Here is a 17,171-nt window from a genome sequence, read left to right as displayed (position 1 = left end):
GCCCCCCCGGACTAGAAAAGTCAAAGCCCTGGACTATGGTGGGAGCGGAGAGTCCCGAGGGAGGGAAGCAAAAGCGCAGGTGAAAGGTAAGGTGGCGTGGAGGGACGACGGACGATGAGGGATGGAAAGAAATGCTGGCGGCGCGGAGGCACTGGGAAGTGGACTCCCCCCCCCCCCCCCTCCCCCTGCACTTGTTTTGTTTCTTGCCTTGGTTTGCCACAGGATGGCTCTGGGGTGCCGTGAATAGTTTGTTCTGTGTGTTATCCCAGGAAGGTTGGTTGGTTGGTTGGTTTGGGGGGGAGGGAGGAGGAGGATGTTTTTGTTTTCATTTTCTTTGTAGAGGAAGAGGCTAATTTTAGGCACTGGGAGTGAGGGGCATAGTTATCAATATGGGCTACTGTTTTAAGACGTGTAATTTTACCACCTATTAGTGCCACGGGTCCTATTTTAAGCAGTGAGCCCTAGTTACTACTTACTGGGGTTTAACAGTAAAATAACATTTAACATTAGCCGACGTTGATAACTTTCCCCTAAAGTGAGGGTCCAGCAAAGCCCAGTCGAAAACCCACTGCTGCTCCTTATGACCTTGGACAAGGCACTTAACCCATATAACCTCAGGTACAAAGTTAGACTGTAAGCCTTCCAGGGACAGAAAAACATGACTTGTGGTTACTACTGAAAAAGCACATGGCAAATTTAAAATACAAGTTATTCCAATTAAGCAACCTTATTTGGGAGGCAGAGAAGAAGAAAATTTTAAAAGCAGGGATCAGGGCTGACTATAAAGCCTGGTGAGAAGGAGGGGAATGTTTTGCTAAACTCTGATGGCAGTTTTTCTGCTCCACATGCCAGTGGCACAGCAGAAACAAGCAGCTGTAGTGTCTGAGTCGTCTTCAGGACCCTTCCAAAGAGAGATGATTTGACTGAAAAAGAGATAAATGTTTTGAGATGATTAACGGTGAAAACAGCCCAGAACTGTAAGAATTTGGTTGTTGATGTTGTTTTTTAAATAACCGCATTCTGGCAGACCCAGACAACTGCTATGCTAAACTTGTCTTGATTACAGCAGACCAAGTTTAATACGTGAGGATTTTTTTTTTTTAAACGTTACTTAGTTGCCTCTTGGGATATCCGTTTTATTTGTTTTAACTACATAGTTTTTTTTTATTCTTGTTAAAGCTGAGCAGAATTCTTTTTAAAAGACTGAGGGCAAAAGTGAGCAGATGTTGCTCATTAACGGGATGCTTAATAATAGAATGTAGGGGGTGAAAGCTAAAGAACAGCCCTTGTACTCAGAATATCCTCTTGTAAATCTTGGATGGCAGTGAATAACTGTCAACGCAAATAAAACGGGGATATAGCCAGAGTTGCGCCATGGCCCCTCCGATTTGGAGTCAGGCTTCACCCAGTCAGCAGCAGTGACCCAGACCAATAACAGAAGAATTGGAAGCAGTATCTACATCCACGCTGCCTGGATGCTCATCATTGTTTAAGACTAGAGAGCCCTGCCAGAAAATCACTTCTGGCCACACCACTGAAATAAAGTAATTATAATTTACATGTTTCATGATTTTATAAGCCAGCTGGAATTTACCAGACAGCTTTACTTGTTGTATTTTGAGGGTGCAAAAAAAAAAAAAAAAAGCAAGGCACAACAAAGCTGCAGCAGCAATCCAGGGAACAAGAAAAAAGCAGCCAGTGGCTGAAAAGTCAATTGAAATTCATTAAAAGCAATCTTCAGTAAAAAAAAAAAAAAATGCTTGTATGGTCCTGCCATGTGTTAAAGCCCAGTATATTTCAGCAACAAACTGCCTGCATCAGGGGCACGCTCAATCTTTTATCGTAAGGGCATATGTGTTTTTCAGCGGAGGCGGGGCTGGAGGTTGGGAGGCGGCGATAGTGCGGGGCAGACTTATACGGTCTGTGCCAGAGCCGGTGGTGGGAGGCGGGACTGGAGGTTGGGAGGCAGGGATAGCGCTGGGCAGACTTATACGGTCTGTGCCAGAGCCGGTGGTGGGAGGCGGGGATAGTGCTGGGCAGACTTATACGGTCTGTGCCCTGAAGAGCACAGGTACAAATCAAAGTAGCGTATACACAAAAGTAGCACACATGAGTTGTCTTGTTGGGCAGACTGGATGGACCATGCAGGTCTTTTTCTGCCGTCATCTACTATGTTACTATGTAGAGTAACTCTTAGTGGTCTTGAGGAGTCCAGTGTCAACCACCGTTATGTCCTAAGGACCCAACATTCAAAACTGTTTAACAGCCAGGAATGGCTCTTGGCAGTTTAAATAATGTTTTAGTGCCTAACCACAGATATTTTCTCCCGCTAAATATCCGCAGTTAGCAGCTAGCCACTAACCCGCTCTATTGTGTGTCATAGCTGGTTAGGCGTGACTATTCAGCGTCAAACTACATTTAGCGGTTAAAATAGGCCACATAAATCTCAGGCCTATCTTTAACCGCTAAGCACTTAGGGCTTCTTTTACAAAACTGCATGGCAAATGAGAGGAAGCCTGTAGGAATTGAATGGACGTCCTCTCATTTGCTGCACGGGGAATCGGTAGCACGGCTTTGTAATTGAGGCCCTTAACCGGTTAGCGCTGAATATTGGCTCAATCGGTTAAGTTGCTGCAGTCAGAAATGAAACCAGGTATTCAATGCCAGTCACCAGAAATGGCCCAGCATTGAGGGGTTTAACAGTGGCAGCAGACAGCAAAAGGACTGCCTGCTGCATATCGTGGGGGAAGGTTAGTGTCTTCTTTTAAGGTGTGTTATATGACCTTATGACATGGTATAAGCAGTGTACCTAATTGTAGGGTAAATAGATGCTGATTTCACTAGTTTTCTGTAACAGAATCTGGCCGCCCAAATTCCATGACAGAATTTGTGCTCAGTGCCTAACTTTGTTCTGCAGTTATATAATTGCCCCCCAATCCCCCGGATTCTATATATTGCACCCAAATTTCCATGTCCAGTTTTGTGTGCCCGTCGGAGATGCGTACGCAAATAAATTGACTAGTGAGCAAGGAAACGTCAATAATTGGGTGCCATCAACCAATCATTGATGTTAATTGGCAGACTTAAAAATTTGCACGTGCATCTCGCTGCACGTTATTCTATAAAGCACGGTACCTAACTTCAATCGCTTGTATCTGAAAAGGGTGCATGGCCCAGGGGCATGTCAGGAGCATTCCAAAACGTGGTGTGCAGATTTACAGAATTCACCCTAAGTTGGGTACTGGCATTTTCACCTGCTTTTAACACGCATGAGTACGGCACCCAAAGTTAGGCACAGGATCCACGCTCCCTTTATTGTATAGCACTTAGGGCCAGGTTCTATATATGGCGCCTAAAAATTCTGCGTGGGACTAAGCGTAATCTTTAAAATGTAGGCGCAGTGTATAGAATACACTTAGTCGTACTGTAGCGCCTAAATCTACATGTGCATTTATGCCAGTCAAAAATCTGGTGTAAATCCGTGCATGTACTGTAGATTTAGGTGCACTGACCCGTATTCTGTAATTACATGCGGAAATGTTGGAACACCCACAAAATGCCCATAAACACACCCCTTTTAAGCTACGCACGTTTATTTTGAACTGTGCGCTTTGCAATTTAGGCGCAGTTCTTATACATTACACTTCGCGATTTCCGCCCATAAATTGTAATTATTGCCATGCTCGTTATTGCTTGTTAAGTGTTGCAAGTTACGCGCATATCTCCACGCAGAATCTAGGTGCCATATATAGAATCCCGGGGTTAGCGCTCAAGATTTTTGACGGCACCATTTATTGAATTCCCTCCAATGCGTTTAAACAGAAAGCATAGGGGTAACTTGCACATGGTGGAAATTGTCATCTTAAACACTTTACTAGGCAGACCTATAAGCTATCTTTCTGACCAAACAGCCAAAGCCAAATATCTCTATAATGGTTACCAGCTGACTCATCCCCCCCCCCCCCCCCCCCCCCGGATAGGTGCTTTTAGTTTTGATTTTGTCATAGTGCATGCTTAGACTTGTAGTTGTGACTTTCCTCAGAATAGCCCAAAGGCCCAGTTCTAGGCATGCAGTGGGGGTAAAAAGCCAGGTCTAGATCAAATGGTCTGGCAAACTCCTACCAGTGGTTCACTCCAGGCTTTGACTTAAGGGTTCTCATTTTGTGATTCTAGGGCAGGGGTTCTCAACCAAGTCTTCTGGACACACCAAGCCCGTCTGGTTTATACCCATAATGCATACGCATCAGATGGCTATACATGCAGTGAAGACATGTATGCAAATTTATCTCATCCATATTCATTGTGGGCATCCTGAAAACCTGATTAGCTGGATGTGTTCTGAGGACAGAGTTGGGAACCCCTGCTGTTGGGAAATAGCATAAGTCAGTGTCATACCTGTTTTGCACTGTGTGCTTTCAAAATTTCTCTTTGATTGTGTTTCCAAGATAATTCTGCAGCAGAGGCAAGTGATCCTTTCTATATTAGTAACACTGACAAAGTACCTTTGTTTAAAAACCCACACATGCACCTCCCCTAAAGTAATTATTGACAATATTAACCCAGCTCTGTTTAAAACATGCTACGAGTAACTGAAAGGACATGCTCTAATGTGTACCTGTTTATAAAGGAAATACTTTTGTAAGAATTGTAACAGCTGTTTATTTTTAGAAGACTAATTATTTGCCCTGTAATTTAGTTAATATGTTTCCAACTAGCCTGATAACACTTACAGCAGAACACACAGCTACCATGGATTAGGTTTTTAGACTTGACATTTCTAGGTTCTCATGTCGTTGCCACAAATACACCTGTGTTCAAAATCATAATGGAATCAAGAAAAGGGGGAAAATGACAAGATGATTTTTTTTAAAAATTCTGATTAATTGAGACTTATTTGAAGCTGTGCTTTTTCTTCAGTCTCTTTTTGAGATCGCCCCAGGCGGCTTCTTTAATTCTCTGGCAAGGTTTCCTGATATACCAGTGGACCATGCAACCAACATAAGGTTGAAATGTAACTAATTTCAGTGGTGAAGCAGAGCACAGATAGCTAGATTCATTGTGGTCAGGAAGAGCAGGGCACTTAAATTTACTGAATATAGCTGAGTGCGGACCAGCAAGGATTGAGCTTTACAGATTGGGGGAAGGGATGGAACCCTTAGGATAGCATCTCTCTCTAGAGGCAGAAAGGGGGAAATTCTGTAAATGACACTTAAAATTCGGCACTGTAAAAAACTGCATGCACTTTATAGAATTGTGCTTAGCGCCAATTGCCATGCCAACTTTGGGTGCCTGATTTGCACCTGCTGAAACCTGCTGTAAATGCTGGCACCCAAGTTAGGCGCATCGAGGCAGTATTCTGTAACTGTGCATGCAAATTGTTTTGAATACCTCCTTACATTCTGATAGAATTAGGCTACTACTACTACTACTACTACTATTTAGCATTTCTATAGCACTACAAAGAGTATGCAGCACTGCAGAAACATAGAAGAAAGATAGCCCCTGCTCAAAAGAGCTTACAATCTAGTAGACAAAAAATAAAGCAAACAAATCAATTAATGTGTAGAGGAAAGAGGAGGGTAGGTGGAGGCGACTGGATACAAGTGGTTACGAATCAAAAGCAATGTTACAAATCAAAAGCAATGTTAAATCTAGATTTAAAGATGGTCAAGGATGGGGCAAGACGTAGGGGCTCAGGAAGTCTATTCCAGGCATAGGGCGCAGCAAGACAGAAGGAGCGAAGTCTGGAGTTGGCACCATGCTTTATAGAATAGTACGCAGCCAGATGTGTGTACAAATTTTAATGGGTGCCAATTAGCTTCCATAATTGGTTGTTAGCACCCAATTATTGACAGTGGCTCATTAGCCAATTAATTTGCCAGCTTATCTTAGCAGTGCACCCAACTTTGGCATGCAAATCTAGGCAATATTGACATCATTTCTGTGTATTGCCTTTCAGGCACTTCATAGTTGACTTTAAAATTCTTTACGTTTTAAGGAAGTTCCTATGTCTTATTCTTTTTGGTATTCATCAAGTGACAACCCAAGAAGATTTGTTTGACCCCTGATGCAGGCTCTGATGCCGAAACACGGCCGTGTCGGGTCGTTATTTGATTACCAATAAAGAAAATATTTTGGATTTCCTTCTCCATTCGTCCTCACTTTTTGTTTTCATGCAAATCTAGGCACCATATATAGAATCCAGAGGAAATTGTAGAGTGCAGTCTTGGAGGCGTAACTGTCTTTCTGGGTTTGCTCCACAAAGGGCCCCTAAGTTTGTACCTGAGGTAATGGAGGGTTAAGTGACTTTCCCAAGGTCACAGAAAATAGCAGTAGGATTTGAATCATAGTTCTTAGCCCTCTGCTCTAACCATTAGGCTATTCTTCCACTCAAGTTCGGTGAAGGAAAGAGGATGAGACCGCTTTATAAAAATTTCAAAACCAGTGGACTGGCAGCAGAGGGATCAATATTTAGTAGAACGGCTGCCACATAAAGATAACTAGATAAGTTGTCCTTGATAACTTTTATGCGGATTTCACTCAGCCTTCCACATAAGTTGGACTACTGAATATGTGGTGCTAAGCTTAATTGGATAATTTATCCACTGTAAGTTAGGACTGCTATTTATGCTTTCTACTTATGTCATCACTATCCACACAACCTTTGTCCCTGCCCTTCAAACATCCCTGGTCCCACTCAACTTATACAGATACATTTTGGTTCTCTGTCAACTTATATGGATGAAACTTACCCATTCGCCAGTGGCACATTTTAAAAGCAACAAACTTTTGTAGTTAGCACCCAGTGCCCTCAGGGCACAGAGCCACATTCTTCAACGTGTCACTTGTGGTTTATAATCCAAAATTCTGGACCAAATTCTGCTGCAAGCAAGGGAACACCCCTGACAAAGCCACCAACAGATTAAGTAATTTACCAACTTACCAACATAACTGAGTGTTACAAACTAGAGAGTTGCATGGGGACAGAAATCTTACCCGTCCCCTCTGGAATTTAACCCGTTCTCACCCGTCCCCGCAAACATTTGATGGTACATTAAAAAAAAAAAAATTCTGGTCGGCTCTCTGTCTCTCTCTGGGTTCGAGCCACAGCACTGCAGGCAAGAAAGGAACAGAAGCTGTAACTTGGAACACTCTGGTGCACGCATGTAAGACTTGTCTCTAATTCACTGGCAGTGTATGCTGAGAGGTCGCCACATGCATGCACCAATAGGTCAGGTGATATCTGATGCTCGTGCCTATGTCAGAGCTGAGGTCTGCTTATCAGCCCAGGAGCAGAAAGGATTAATAGTAACATAGTAAGCAGATAAAAATCTGAATGATCCAGTCTGCCCAATAGTTACGCTCATTATCAATTCATAATTAAATCAACAATGAACGTATTATTTACTTGATTATGGTCTTTCTTTGATGTTTCTGGGACATAGACCTTAGAAGTCCGCCTGGCCCTATCCTTATGTTCCGACTGCTGGAGTTGTCGTCAAAGCCCACTTCGCCTCTTTGTCTTCTCATTTGCGGGGAAACAGACCGTAAAAGTCTGCCCAGCACTGTCCTCAGGTTCCAGCCACTAAAGTTGCTGTCTAAGCCCTTTCCAGCCCATCCTAAACCAGATTGCCATATACTACTACTACTTAACATTTCTAAAGCGCTACTAGGGTTACGCAGCGCTGTACAATTTAACATAGAGGGACAGTCCCTGCGCAAAGAGCTTACAATCTAATAGACAAGTGAACGGTCAGTCCGATAGGGGCAGTCAGGTTGGGGCAGTCTGGATTTACTGAACGGTAAGAGTTAGGTGCCGAACGCAGCATTAAAGAGGTGGGTTTTAAGCAAAGACTTGAAGATGGGCAGGGAGGGGGCTTGGCGTAAGGGCTCAGGAAGGTTGTTCCAAGCATAGGGTGAGGCAAGGCAGAATGAGCGGAGCCTGGAGTTGGCAGTGGTGGAGAAAGGTACTGAGAGGAGGAATTTGTCCTGTGAATGGAGATTACGGGCAGGAACGTAAGGGAAGATGAGGGTAGAAAGGTAGTGAGGGGCAGCAGACTGAGTGCATTTGTAGGTCAGAAATGAGACAGACCATACAAGTCTGCCCCGTATCGGCCCTAGTTCATCACAGCCGGAGTCGCCATCTAAGCGTCGCTCGACACATCCACACACATGCAGCCATTTAAGTTTTTAGGTTTTTTATAACTTCCATTTTCTAATTAGAGATCCTCTGTGCTCATCCCATGGCTTTTTGAATTCTGTCACCATTTATATCTCTACCACCTCCTTAATGGAGACTTTCCGCATCTGTGCTGTTAAAGCAAGGAGGAGGAGGAAGACAGCACTCAAAGAACTTGGTATTCCGTAAGTGAGAGGCTGGCGCAAGTACAGCAAACGCTTCTATGCGAACCCCACAGGAACGGCTTCCGTCCCCATGGGAACCCCGCAAACCCCGTTCCTGTGCAAGTCTGTATTACAAAGTAGAGCCTGCTGTATGTCTCAGTGTGGATTTGTAGCATAATCCAGTGACTAAATGGGCACAGGATCTGAGGAGTGGAAAGTGACCAATCTAATACCAATTTTAAAAAAACGCTCCAGGGTGAAAACAAAATAACAGACCATACAGACATGCTTAATGGAAATGAGTCAGCATGGTTTTAGCAAAGAGTGGTCTTGCCTTTTACCAATTCATTAAAAAGATTTTTTTAAGTTATAAATAAACATGGAGTCCTTTAACAAAGGTGCAGGAAAAATGGATTTAATGCGCCCCTACACGGGTCTCTCTTGCACACTAAGGCCATTTGTTCCCGCAGCCGGAAAATGGCTGATTTCCAATTTCCAGCATTAATGGCCACACGTTAATGTTGATAATGTATGTTGGCAATAAACTTGCTAGAATGAATACTCCAAATACATCAGTTGCAAGTTTCTTAGTATAACTTAAGTCCAAAATCACAAATTTCTTTATCAAAACCTTTTTAACAATAGGGAAGAAAAAGGCTAAAGAAGCTCAGCTTATTGTCTCCACTTAAAGACAAACTTTCTGCTGAACAGGCTTCCTCATTAGTCTCAAAAAAAACCTAAGAAACTTGCACATGTTAATGTTGCCATTAGCATGTGGCCGTTAAAAACAGATTAGCACGTGAGGTGTTACCGCCACCTATTTTGAAGCCAGTAAGGGATGACATGCTAACTGGTAAGCTTAGAAATGCCCACTCTTTACCCCCAGACATGCCCCTTCCCTCAAAAAAAATAAAGAATGTTTTTTTAGCGTGTGGTGTCCACATACAGAGGTATAAAATTACTGTGGGACACCTGTCCCACAGTAAGCTTGGAATGCCCTCCCGCGGGAGGTGGTGGAGATGAAAACGGTAACGGAATTCAAACGTGTGGGATAGGCATAAAGGAATCCTGTGCAGAAGGAATGGATTCACAGAAGCTTAGCTGAAATTGGGTGGGGGGGGGGGGAAGAGGGGTTGGTGGTTGAGAGGCTAGGATAGGGGAGGGCAGACTTATACGGGGTCTGTGCCAGAGCCGGTGATGGGAGGCGGGAAATACTGCTGGACAGACTTATACGGTCTGTGCCCTGAAAAAGACAGGTAAAATTAAGGTAAGGTATACACATATGAGTTTATCGTGGGCAGACTGGATGGACCGTGCAGGTCTTTTTCTGCCGTCATCTACTATGTTACTATGTAAGCTGCACTAAGCGATTTACCGCAGCTTGGCAAAAAGGACCCCCCTCCCGTGGATAAAGGTGCATGGTTGATGTAGCATATCTGGATTTTCTGAAGGTATCTGTTAAAAGACTCTTTATGAGAGGCTACTCAGAAAATTAAAAAAAAATTAAGTCATGGGCCTGGAGGCAATGTTCTGTTTAAGGCTGGCACAAGAGACTGATGATGCCTTGAGCCAACTTTTGCATCAGCATCACCTCTCTCTCCCCCCCCCCCCCCCCCCCCCCCCCCCAACCGTGTTCTGGTATTTTCAGATCAATAATGTCTTTCCCAGAAATTTTTGCCTACAAATAAAGCAGGTACAAACTCCTTGGATGTTTTATACCTTCAGGCAGTTTTCAAAGGGAAACCTCCCTGCCCCCCCCCCCCCCCCATTTGCAACTTCCCTTTGGAAATTAACTAGGAGGTATACTTGTGTACTGTGTAATAGGGATGTGAATTCATTTGAAATGACACGGGAAATGGCAAAGACATTTTTCATGTTATTTCCTATTGTTTTTAACCCAAAATGACAGGAAAAATACATTTTTTTCCTGTAATGTCATTAGTGCACATCACTGCTTCAGTGGCATGCACCATTAACGAAATTACCTCAAAAAAAGAATGTGTTTAAAAAAAACACACAAAACAAAATTAGAAAACCTGTAAAACATTGTGGGAGACGAAATAAAACACAGGATGTGTCTACCATGCAACTAGTGGAACTGTGTGAAAATTCTCCTTATATGTATACATACATGTGTTTTCCATGCAGAGTGTTGGAAAGAAACCCATACTCTGAGTATTATGCCATGTTCTTTCTCATCTCAATGTTTTTCACCTTCTCGGTTAATTTCAGCAACAGCAGCAGATGCTCCGTAGTAACCAAGAAGAAAAGGATGAGAAGGAGAAGGAAGCGGAGCGGGAAGAAGACAAGCAAGAGCTAGAACCGGAAAAGGATGATCTAGTCAAGTAAGTTTCGTTCTTTGCTCATCCTTGCCTACCCCATACTTCCTCTTAAGGAGAAGGGGAATGTGGTGTCAGGGTCAGTCGTGTGCCTTGTGATTCCTCACTATATGATGGAGATGTGGGTGTCTCCCAGCCGAGCCTGGCACCATTCCCAGTGCAGGTTGACCCTCGGTGCAAGTTCCTTTGAGCTGCTGAGTCTGCTTGTCTTTGACAGTAGCACATAATGAGTTGAACGTGTTCTTGGAATAAATTAACTTTTTCACTTTCTGGAAATCTCTTGTTCATTCTCTTTTGTGGTTGCTGATTAATGTGAAGAGCAGCAGAAATGTGAACATGCCAAGCCTCATTCATCATATTGAAAGTTAGCAAGCCCAGTGGCTCAGTAGAGTGACTGGGTTCAATTCTCAGCTCAGGTCTTCCATTCTCTGGGTTGGCTGGGGTTGGAATACTGTGGAAGTAATGTTCACAGTCCCTGGGAGGAAAAAGGAGGAGTCATGATCACAAGGTGTCGCTGTTCTGCAATGACCAACCTCAGGGTCTATGATGGTGGTGTTGAGAAGTTCTGGTTCATTGCTTCTGGCTGTAAAGTGTTACTGCAGCAAGTTAAGAGGAGATATGAAAGGAGGAGGAAATCCCAAATATGGATGAAGGCTTATGGCCCCAAATCCCAGTCCTGCCTCTGAATGAGCTGGAAGATGAAAGGAGCTGAAGGAAACTTGTAGGTCAAAAATCAGAATCTAGCAAGCCTCTTCCATTTGTATTCCCACTCAAAGAGGTAAATTATGGTGGGCATTGAAGGGTGTAGTTTTAGTGGGGCTTGTAACTTCAAAACATCTACACCTACTTTTCAGCCTGCACAAATCCAACCAAATACACACACAGGAGTGGTGTTGAATAATAACATAAAGTAGTCATGTTAGAGACATGACTGCTGCTACACTCATGCAGTTTTGAAAATGAAATGTGCTTGTGTAGTTTCCTACCACGTGCCTGAAACACTCCCCACCAGAGTGCCTTGTTTCTAAGGGATTAGGTTTCAAAAAAAACTGCTTAGGTGCCTAAGCTTTAAGGGGAAGATTCTAGAAAGGGCACCAAAAATATGGTCCAAGTCCCAATTCTATAACGGCAATTGTGCATGAAATTGCCATTATAGAATAGAACAAAAGTTGGCATGCATGGGCCTAATGTTTACAAGAAAGGAAGCACTAAGAGCCTTCAAGTCCGGAACAGGTCCTAGGTCCTTTAATCAATATGTGTTGTACATTGCAGACCCAACAATGTAGAACATCTGTTGATTAAAGGACATATTCCGGACTTGAAGTTTCTTAGTTCTTCCTTTCTTGTATTGTGTACTGTGTGCTTTGGATTAGAGAATGACATGGGGACACAGTTTTTGTTCCCATCCCTGTGGGTTCTGTCTCTGTCCCCACCCAATCTCTGTGGGTCCTGTTCCCCGTACTGTCCCCGCCCTGTTCTCACAGGTTCTGTCCCCGCCCCTGTCCCATCCCCATGGGCTATGTCTTCATCATCAGATGCCTCAAACACTTATGATTTTATATTTAAATCTTTTTATTAAAGTATAAAAAGGAACAATATGTTGTGCAACTGTTGTGTATAAATCACAAACAGAAAACAATAATAACAAAAAGCAACCATAATAACCCCCCCCCCACCACCACCACCACCACCACCCTCGAGCCTTCCAGCACCAACAATAGCTGACTTCTACTACCCCAAGGAATCCTAATCCACTCTGTTAAAATGTCCAGGGGTACAAAATACAACCTGTTCTGTGTACCCTAGTGGGGGAGAAATATGCCCTATGAAGCACTGTTATGATTTTTTAATCTGTACACGAATAAGTCATCAACAATCTCAGGATTCAGTCTAGCTCTCCTGTCTTCCACAGTCCTTCCTGCAATAGAAAATGTCTTCTTAGAAGATGTACTGGTATTAGGATTGTACAGGATTCCCCATGCAAACTTTGCTAGTCGTGGCCAGCATGTTTGCTTGTTTTTCCAAAAAAATCAAGATTTCATTGTCCGCATCACTCAAACATAAACAGTCCAGTTCATTATCAGGTTTCAAAGTAGAAAATGACACGGGGACAAAATTTTACTAAGCTTTGGTAATAAGGGCCCTGCGCTAGCGGCAGGTACATTTTTGCCACGCTCTGAGGCCCTTTTTACCACAGAGGGTAAAAAGGCCAATATAAGACATGGCCATGCAGTAAGATTGCACTTACCATGTGGCCATGGAGTGTGTGTGGGGGGGGGGGGGGGGGGGAGCACTTACCGCCACCCATTGAAGTGGCGGTAAAGGCTCCCGTGCTAACCTGGTGGAAACCGGGTAGCATGGCGCTGCCCGACTACCGTCTGGTAACCCTGCAGAAATATTTTTTAATATTTCCACTAGCGCTGGAAATGCCGCATCTGGGGGTGGAACTACTGCCAGCTCCCGTGTTGGGCCGACAGTAGAGCCAGATTGGCATACGGTAAGCCCATGGTCGCCTTAATGCCGCTTAGTAAAAGGGCCCCTAGGTTTATAGAATAGCACTTAAGTACAGTTCTGCAGGTAATTACAAATTAGTGCAAATTAGCATCAATTAACGTAAGGGCTATTATTGGTTCTTAAGGCCAGTTGGCGCCTAATTTAACAATTACGTTAGGTAGCAATTGGCACTGAAAATCAGTGTTAATTGATGAACCTTTCTTCCCCTGTCCCCCAAATGCCACCCTCAAAGAGACCTAAGTTTAAGAACTGTCCTAGTCCATTTCAAAAAGGCCAATTTAAATGCCTGACCCCCTAAATTAAGTACTGAATGCCTTTGAAAATTGACTCTCCTTAAGTTAAAGTTTGTACTTACTTTTAGGCAGCTGAAATCCACTTAAGCAGAAAATTAGGTGCCTGGCATAGGCCAAGTCTTTGAAAATTGATCATTTAATGGAGGGTTGGGTATTATTGGGTCAATTTTCAAATCTGTAGGAGCAGATTTTGTACTAATTCTCTAAGGCAAAGAGTGCACATTTCCTTTGAAAATTGCAGTTCCTCCTAATTCTATAAAAAGTGCTAAAAATTGTGTGCGCAAATTGTGTATGCAATTTAATTGAATAACGAGCCAATTAGCACCAATAATTGGCTTTGTAACAAGCAATTATCAGTGCTAATTGAAATCAGTTAACATGTACATGTGTAAATTTAGGTGCATGATCCCACTTCTAAATTTTACGCACTTCCTGGAAAAGAGGGCACGGAAATGGGAGGGTCATGGATGTTTAGAGGTGGAGTGTGGGCATGGATTCCAGTTACATGCGCAATTATAGAATAAGAGGGTTCCACGTGAATTTAGGCATGGGCATTTTCATCACGTTTTCATTGGTGCAAGTAGACATGCCTAAATTTACGCATAACCCCTGTGCTTAAGCGCTATTCTGTAAAGCATGGCTTGTAGAATAGCGCTTGTGGGGGGGGGGGGGGAGCAGAAGGTTTGGCGCCAATTTTTTTTTTTTTAGGTGTGATTTATAGAATTCACCCCTTTGTATAGAGATTTGCACCTGCTTTTATGCAAATACTTTTTCTCTGTAGTATCCTATGTACAGGGATTTTTTAATACTTAATAAAGACTTCATACAAATTAAAAAATATATATATATATCGCTTAGTGCTACTCCTATAAATGGTGCTTAAAGTTAGGCGCTGTTTACAGGATAGCGCTTTGTGCCAGGAACTGCGACTATATTTAGGCACAACCATTTACACCAGTGAATCCCAGTACCTAAATTTATTTATTTGTTGCATTTGTATCCCACATTTTCCACCTATTTGCAGGCTCAATGTGGCTTACATTATTCCGTAATGGCGATCGCCATTTCCGGTATGAGGAAATACAAGTTGGTAATGCATTAAATGTTCATAAGAGGAAAGCAGATTATAAAGAGTTCATTATCAGGATCAGAGATATAGTGTTGTAGCGTTAAAGTTCATTCGTAACAATTGATAAGACAATCAGGTATATGGAGTTTGGTTGTGTCCAGTTCTGGTATAAGTTTCGCTGACTGGAATTTAGGATGGATCGTTGTGGTATGCGCAGATTCCCTTTATTCTATAACAATGCATGTAAATTAAAGGAACGCTCCTGATCTGCTCTTGAGCCTCCCATGGCTGTGCCCCCTTTTTCAACCCATGTGTAAATTTTAATTAATTCCAGATAGCACCAATAAATTGCTTGTTAAGATCTCGATTATTGGTGCTAATTGACATGTTCAAGTAAATTGTGTGTTCGCAATTTGTAGTGTTTTTTATGGAATTTGGGGATGTGTGTTGTTTCTGTCCCAGGATATTGAGCACTGCTCTGTAGTACTTCTTCAGCGACTCCTAGAGGTTATCGGATATTGCCAGTATTCAGTTCCGGTATGTGGAGAGCTATCCTGGCACGTTTGGATAGCTTTTTATCCAGCCCACATGCCCAAATAGCTATCTGGCAATTACACTGAATATGGAGACTCTTGGCTCCAGACTGCCCTGGCATTATCTGGCTAGTTCTGAGGAAGGTCGGACCAGATATTCAGTGGCACTATCTGTTTAAGTGCCGCTGAATATCTGTCCAGGAGCTGATCGGTGGGAGTTAACTGTGTAAGAGCCACTTCTAGTTGATTAACTCTCTTTGACTATTGACCCCAAACCAAATAGGTACAAAGTTACTGCTTTAGAAATAACTAGTAAAAGAGGCCCGTTTCTGGGCGAAATGAAACGGGTGCTAGCAAGGGGATTGGAGAGAGACGTTTCGAGTGTGCGCACCCACTGCAGCCCCTTTCTACCCCTACGGAGGTCGTCAGTACCGCTGCTCCCCCCTGTTCGCACGGCGACGCACGTAACATACCAGGGCAAACAAGATCTGCAAGTTTCATTCCCTGGCGTTTTGGAAGGTCGTGTCGGGCGCCATTTGTGTATCGCCGGCGCAGTGGGAGGTGATTGTCAGGCAGGGCCAGAGGTTGCGTTCCTGTTGTTCATGTGGAAAGGGCTGTGGGCGCGACGTCACGGATCGAGCGAAATGGCTCCGCCCCGGACGTCACGACGTTTGACGCGAGGGCGTGCCAGACAGACAGGGTGAGTGGAGAGGCTTCACCACCATGAATCCACGAACCCTTCACGGAAGTTGCAGGATCTTGGGGCCTCAATGGAACATTCAGGTAGCGAATTATGTCCGGAAGGGGCGTGGCTGAGGGCGGGTGTATGAGTGATAGTGAGTGGTGCTGACAGGGTGCAACAGTACAGGGCTTCAGTGTTTCCTTGCAACACTGTGAGCTTCAGAATTGGAGGTGAGCATTATTAATATAGATGAGGTGTTCCTGGTTGCTGTGGTCTGGAGTCAGGGTGGGGAGGGGGGGAAGGGGTGCTGTATGTGTTTCAGCTGACGTTGTGTTAGACCAGGAGTTCTCAACCCTGTCCTTGGGACACACTTAGCCAGTCAAGTTTTCATGATACCCACAATGAATATGCATGAGAGAGAGCTGCATGTAAAACTTATTGCATACATATTTATTGTGGGTATCTTGAAAACCTGACTGGGTTAAGAACATCTGCTTTAGACAAGTGATGCCCGAACTGTCTTTGGGGGTATAGGAACATAAGCATTGCCATATTGGGACAGACCAAAGGTCCATCAAGCTCAATTTTCTGTTTCCAACACCGGCCAATCCAGGTCCAAGTACCAGGTAAAATCCCAAGTAAAACAAATTTTACACTGCTCATCCTACAAATAAGCAGTGGTTTCCCATGTCCGTCTTCATAATGGTTTATGGACTTTTCTTTTAGGAAATTGTTCAAAACCATTTTTTAACCTTGCTAAGCTAACTGCTTTTACCACATTCTGTGGTAATGAATTCGAGAGGTTAATTACACGTTGAGTGAAGAAATATTTTTTCACATTTGTTTTAACATTTTATTAGCTGCACACTAAGCGGAGGGTTTGAACGTATCATCAAAGATGACACCTTGATCCTTTTCCTGGGCAGTGACTTGCATCATGTAGTCTTTCTTTCATGCTTCACTTTGCAATTGTGCACATTAAGGACTAGGTTCTATATATTGCGCCTCGATTTCCATGCAGAAATCAAAGCGTATTCTATAACGTACACTTTAATTTAGGGTACGTTATAGAATACTGCTCCGCGTGACTAAATTTAGTCATGGTCAATTACATCAACTAAAACCTGGCGTAAATCCAGACGCCTAAATTAGGCATGGAGCGGATGTATTCTGTAACAATACGCATACATTTTACAAGTGCCCACGACCCACCCATTTAACGCCCATAACCATGCCCACTTTTCAACTATGCAGCGTAAAGTTTATGCACACCACGTTTCAGAATATGCTTTATCGAGTAGTGAGCATAAATTCTAATTAATGTCAGTTACTTATAATTGCTTGTTAACATCCAATTATCAGCGCTGATTAGCTTATTAATTAAGTTATGCGCACTGT

The 17,171-nt window shown here is 43.3% G+C and overlaps 1 protein-coding gene across 1 annotated transcript in view; it reads left to right on the top strand.

The window, feature by feature from the left end:
- LOC115479673 (nuclear receptor corepressor 2-like) overlaps positions 1-17,171 on the top strand; it is a 667,653-nt gene that overhangs the window by 462,626 nt on the left and 187,856 nt on the right. The window contains exon 15 of the mRNA XM_030217748.1: positions 10,576-10,688. Within this exon, the coding sequence (XP_030073608.1) occupies positions 10,576-10,688 (113 nt within the window). The remainder of the gene's footprint in view (positions 1-10,575; positions 10,689-17,171) is intronic.

Source organism: Microcaecilia unicolor, chromosome 11, assembly GCF_901765095.1.
Source record: "Microcaecilia unicolor chromosome 11, aMicUni1.1, whole genome shotgun sequence".
NCBI lineage: Eukaryota > Metazoa > Chordata > Amphibia > Gymnophiona > Siphonopidae > Microcaecilia > Microcaecilia unicolor.
Note: the sequence above shows the minus strand (reverse complement) of the source record. Positions and strands in the feature narration are given on the sequence as shown.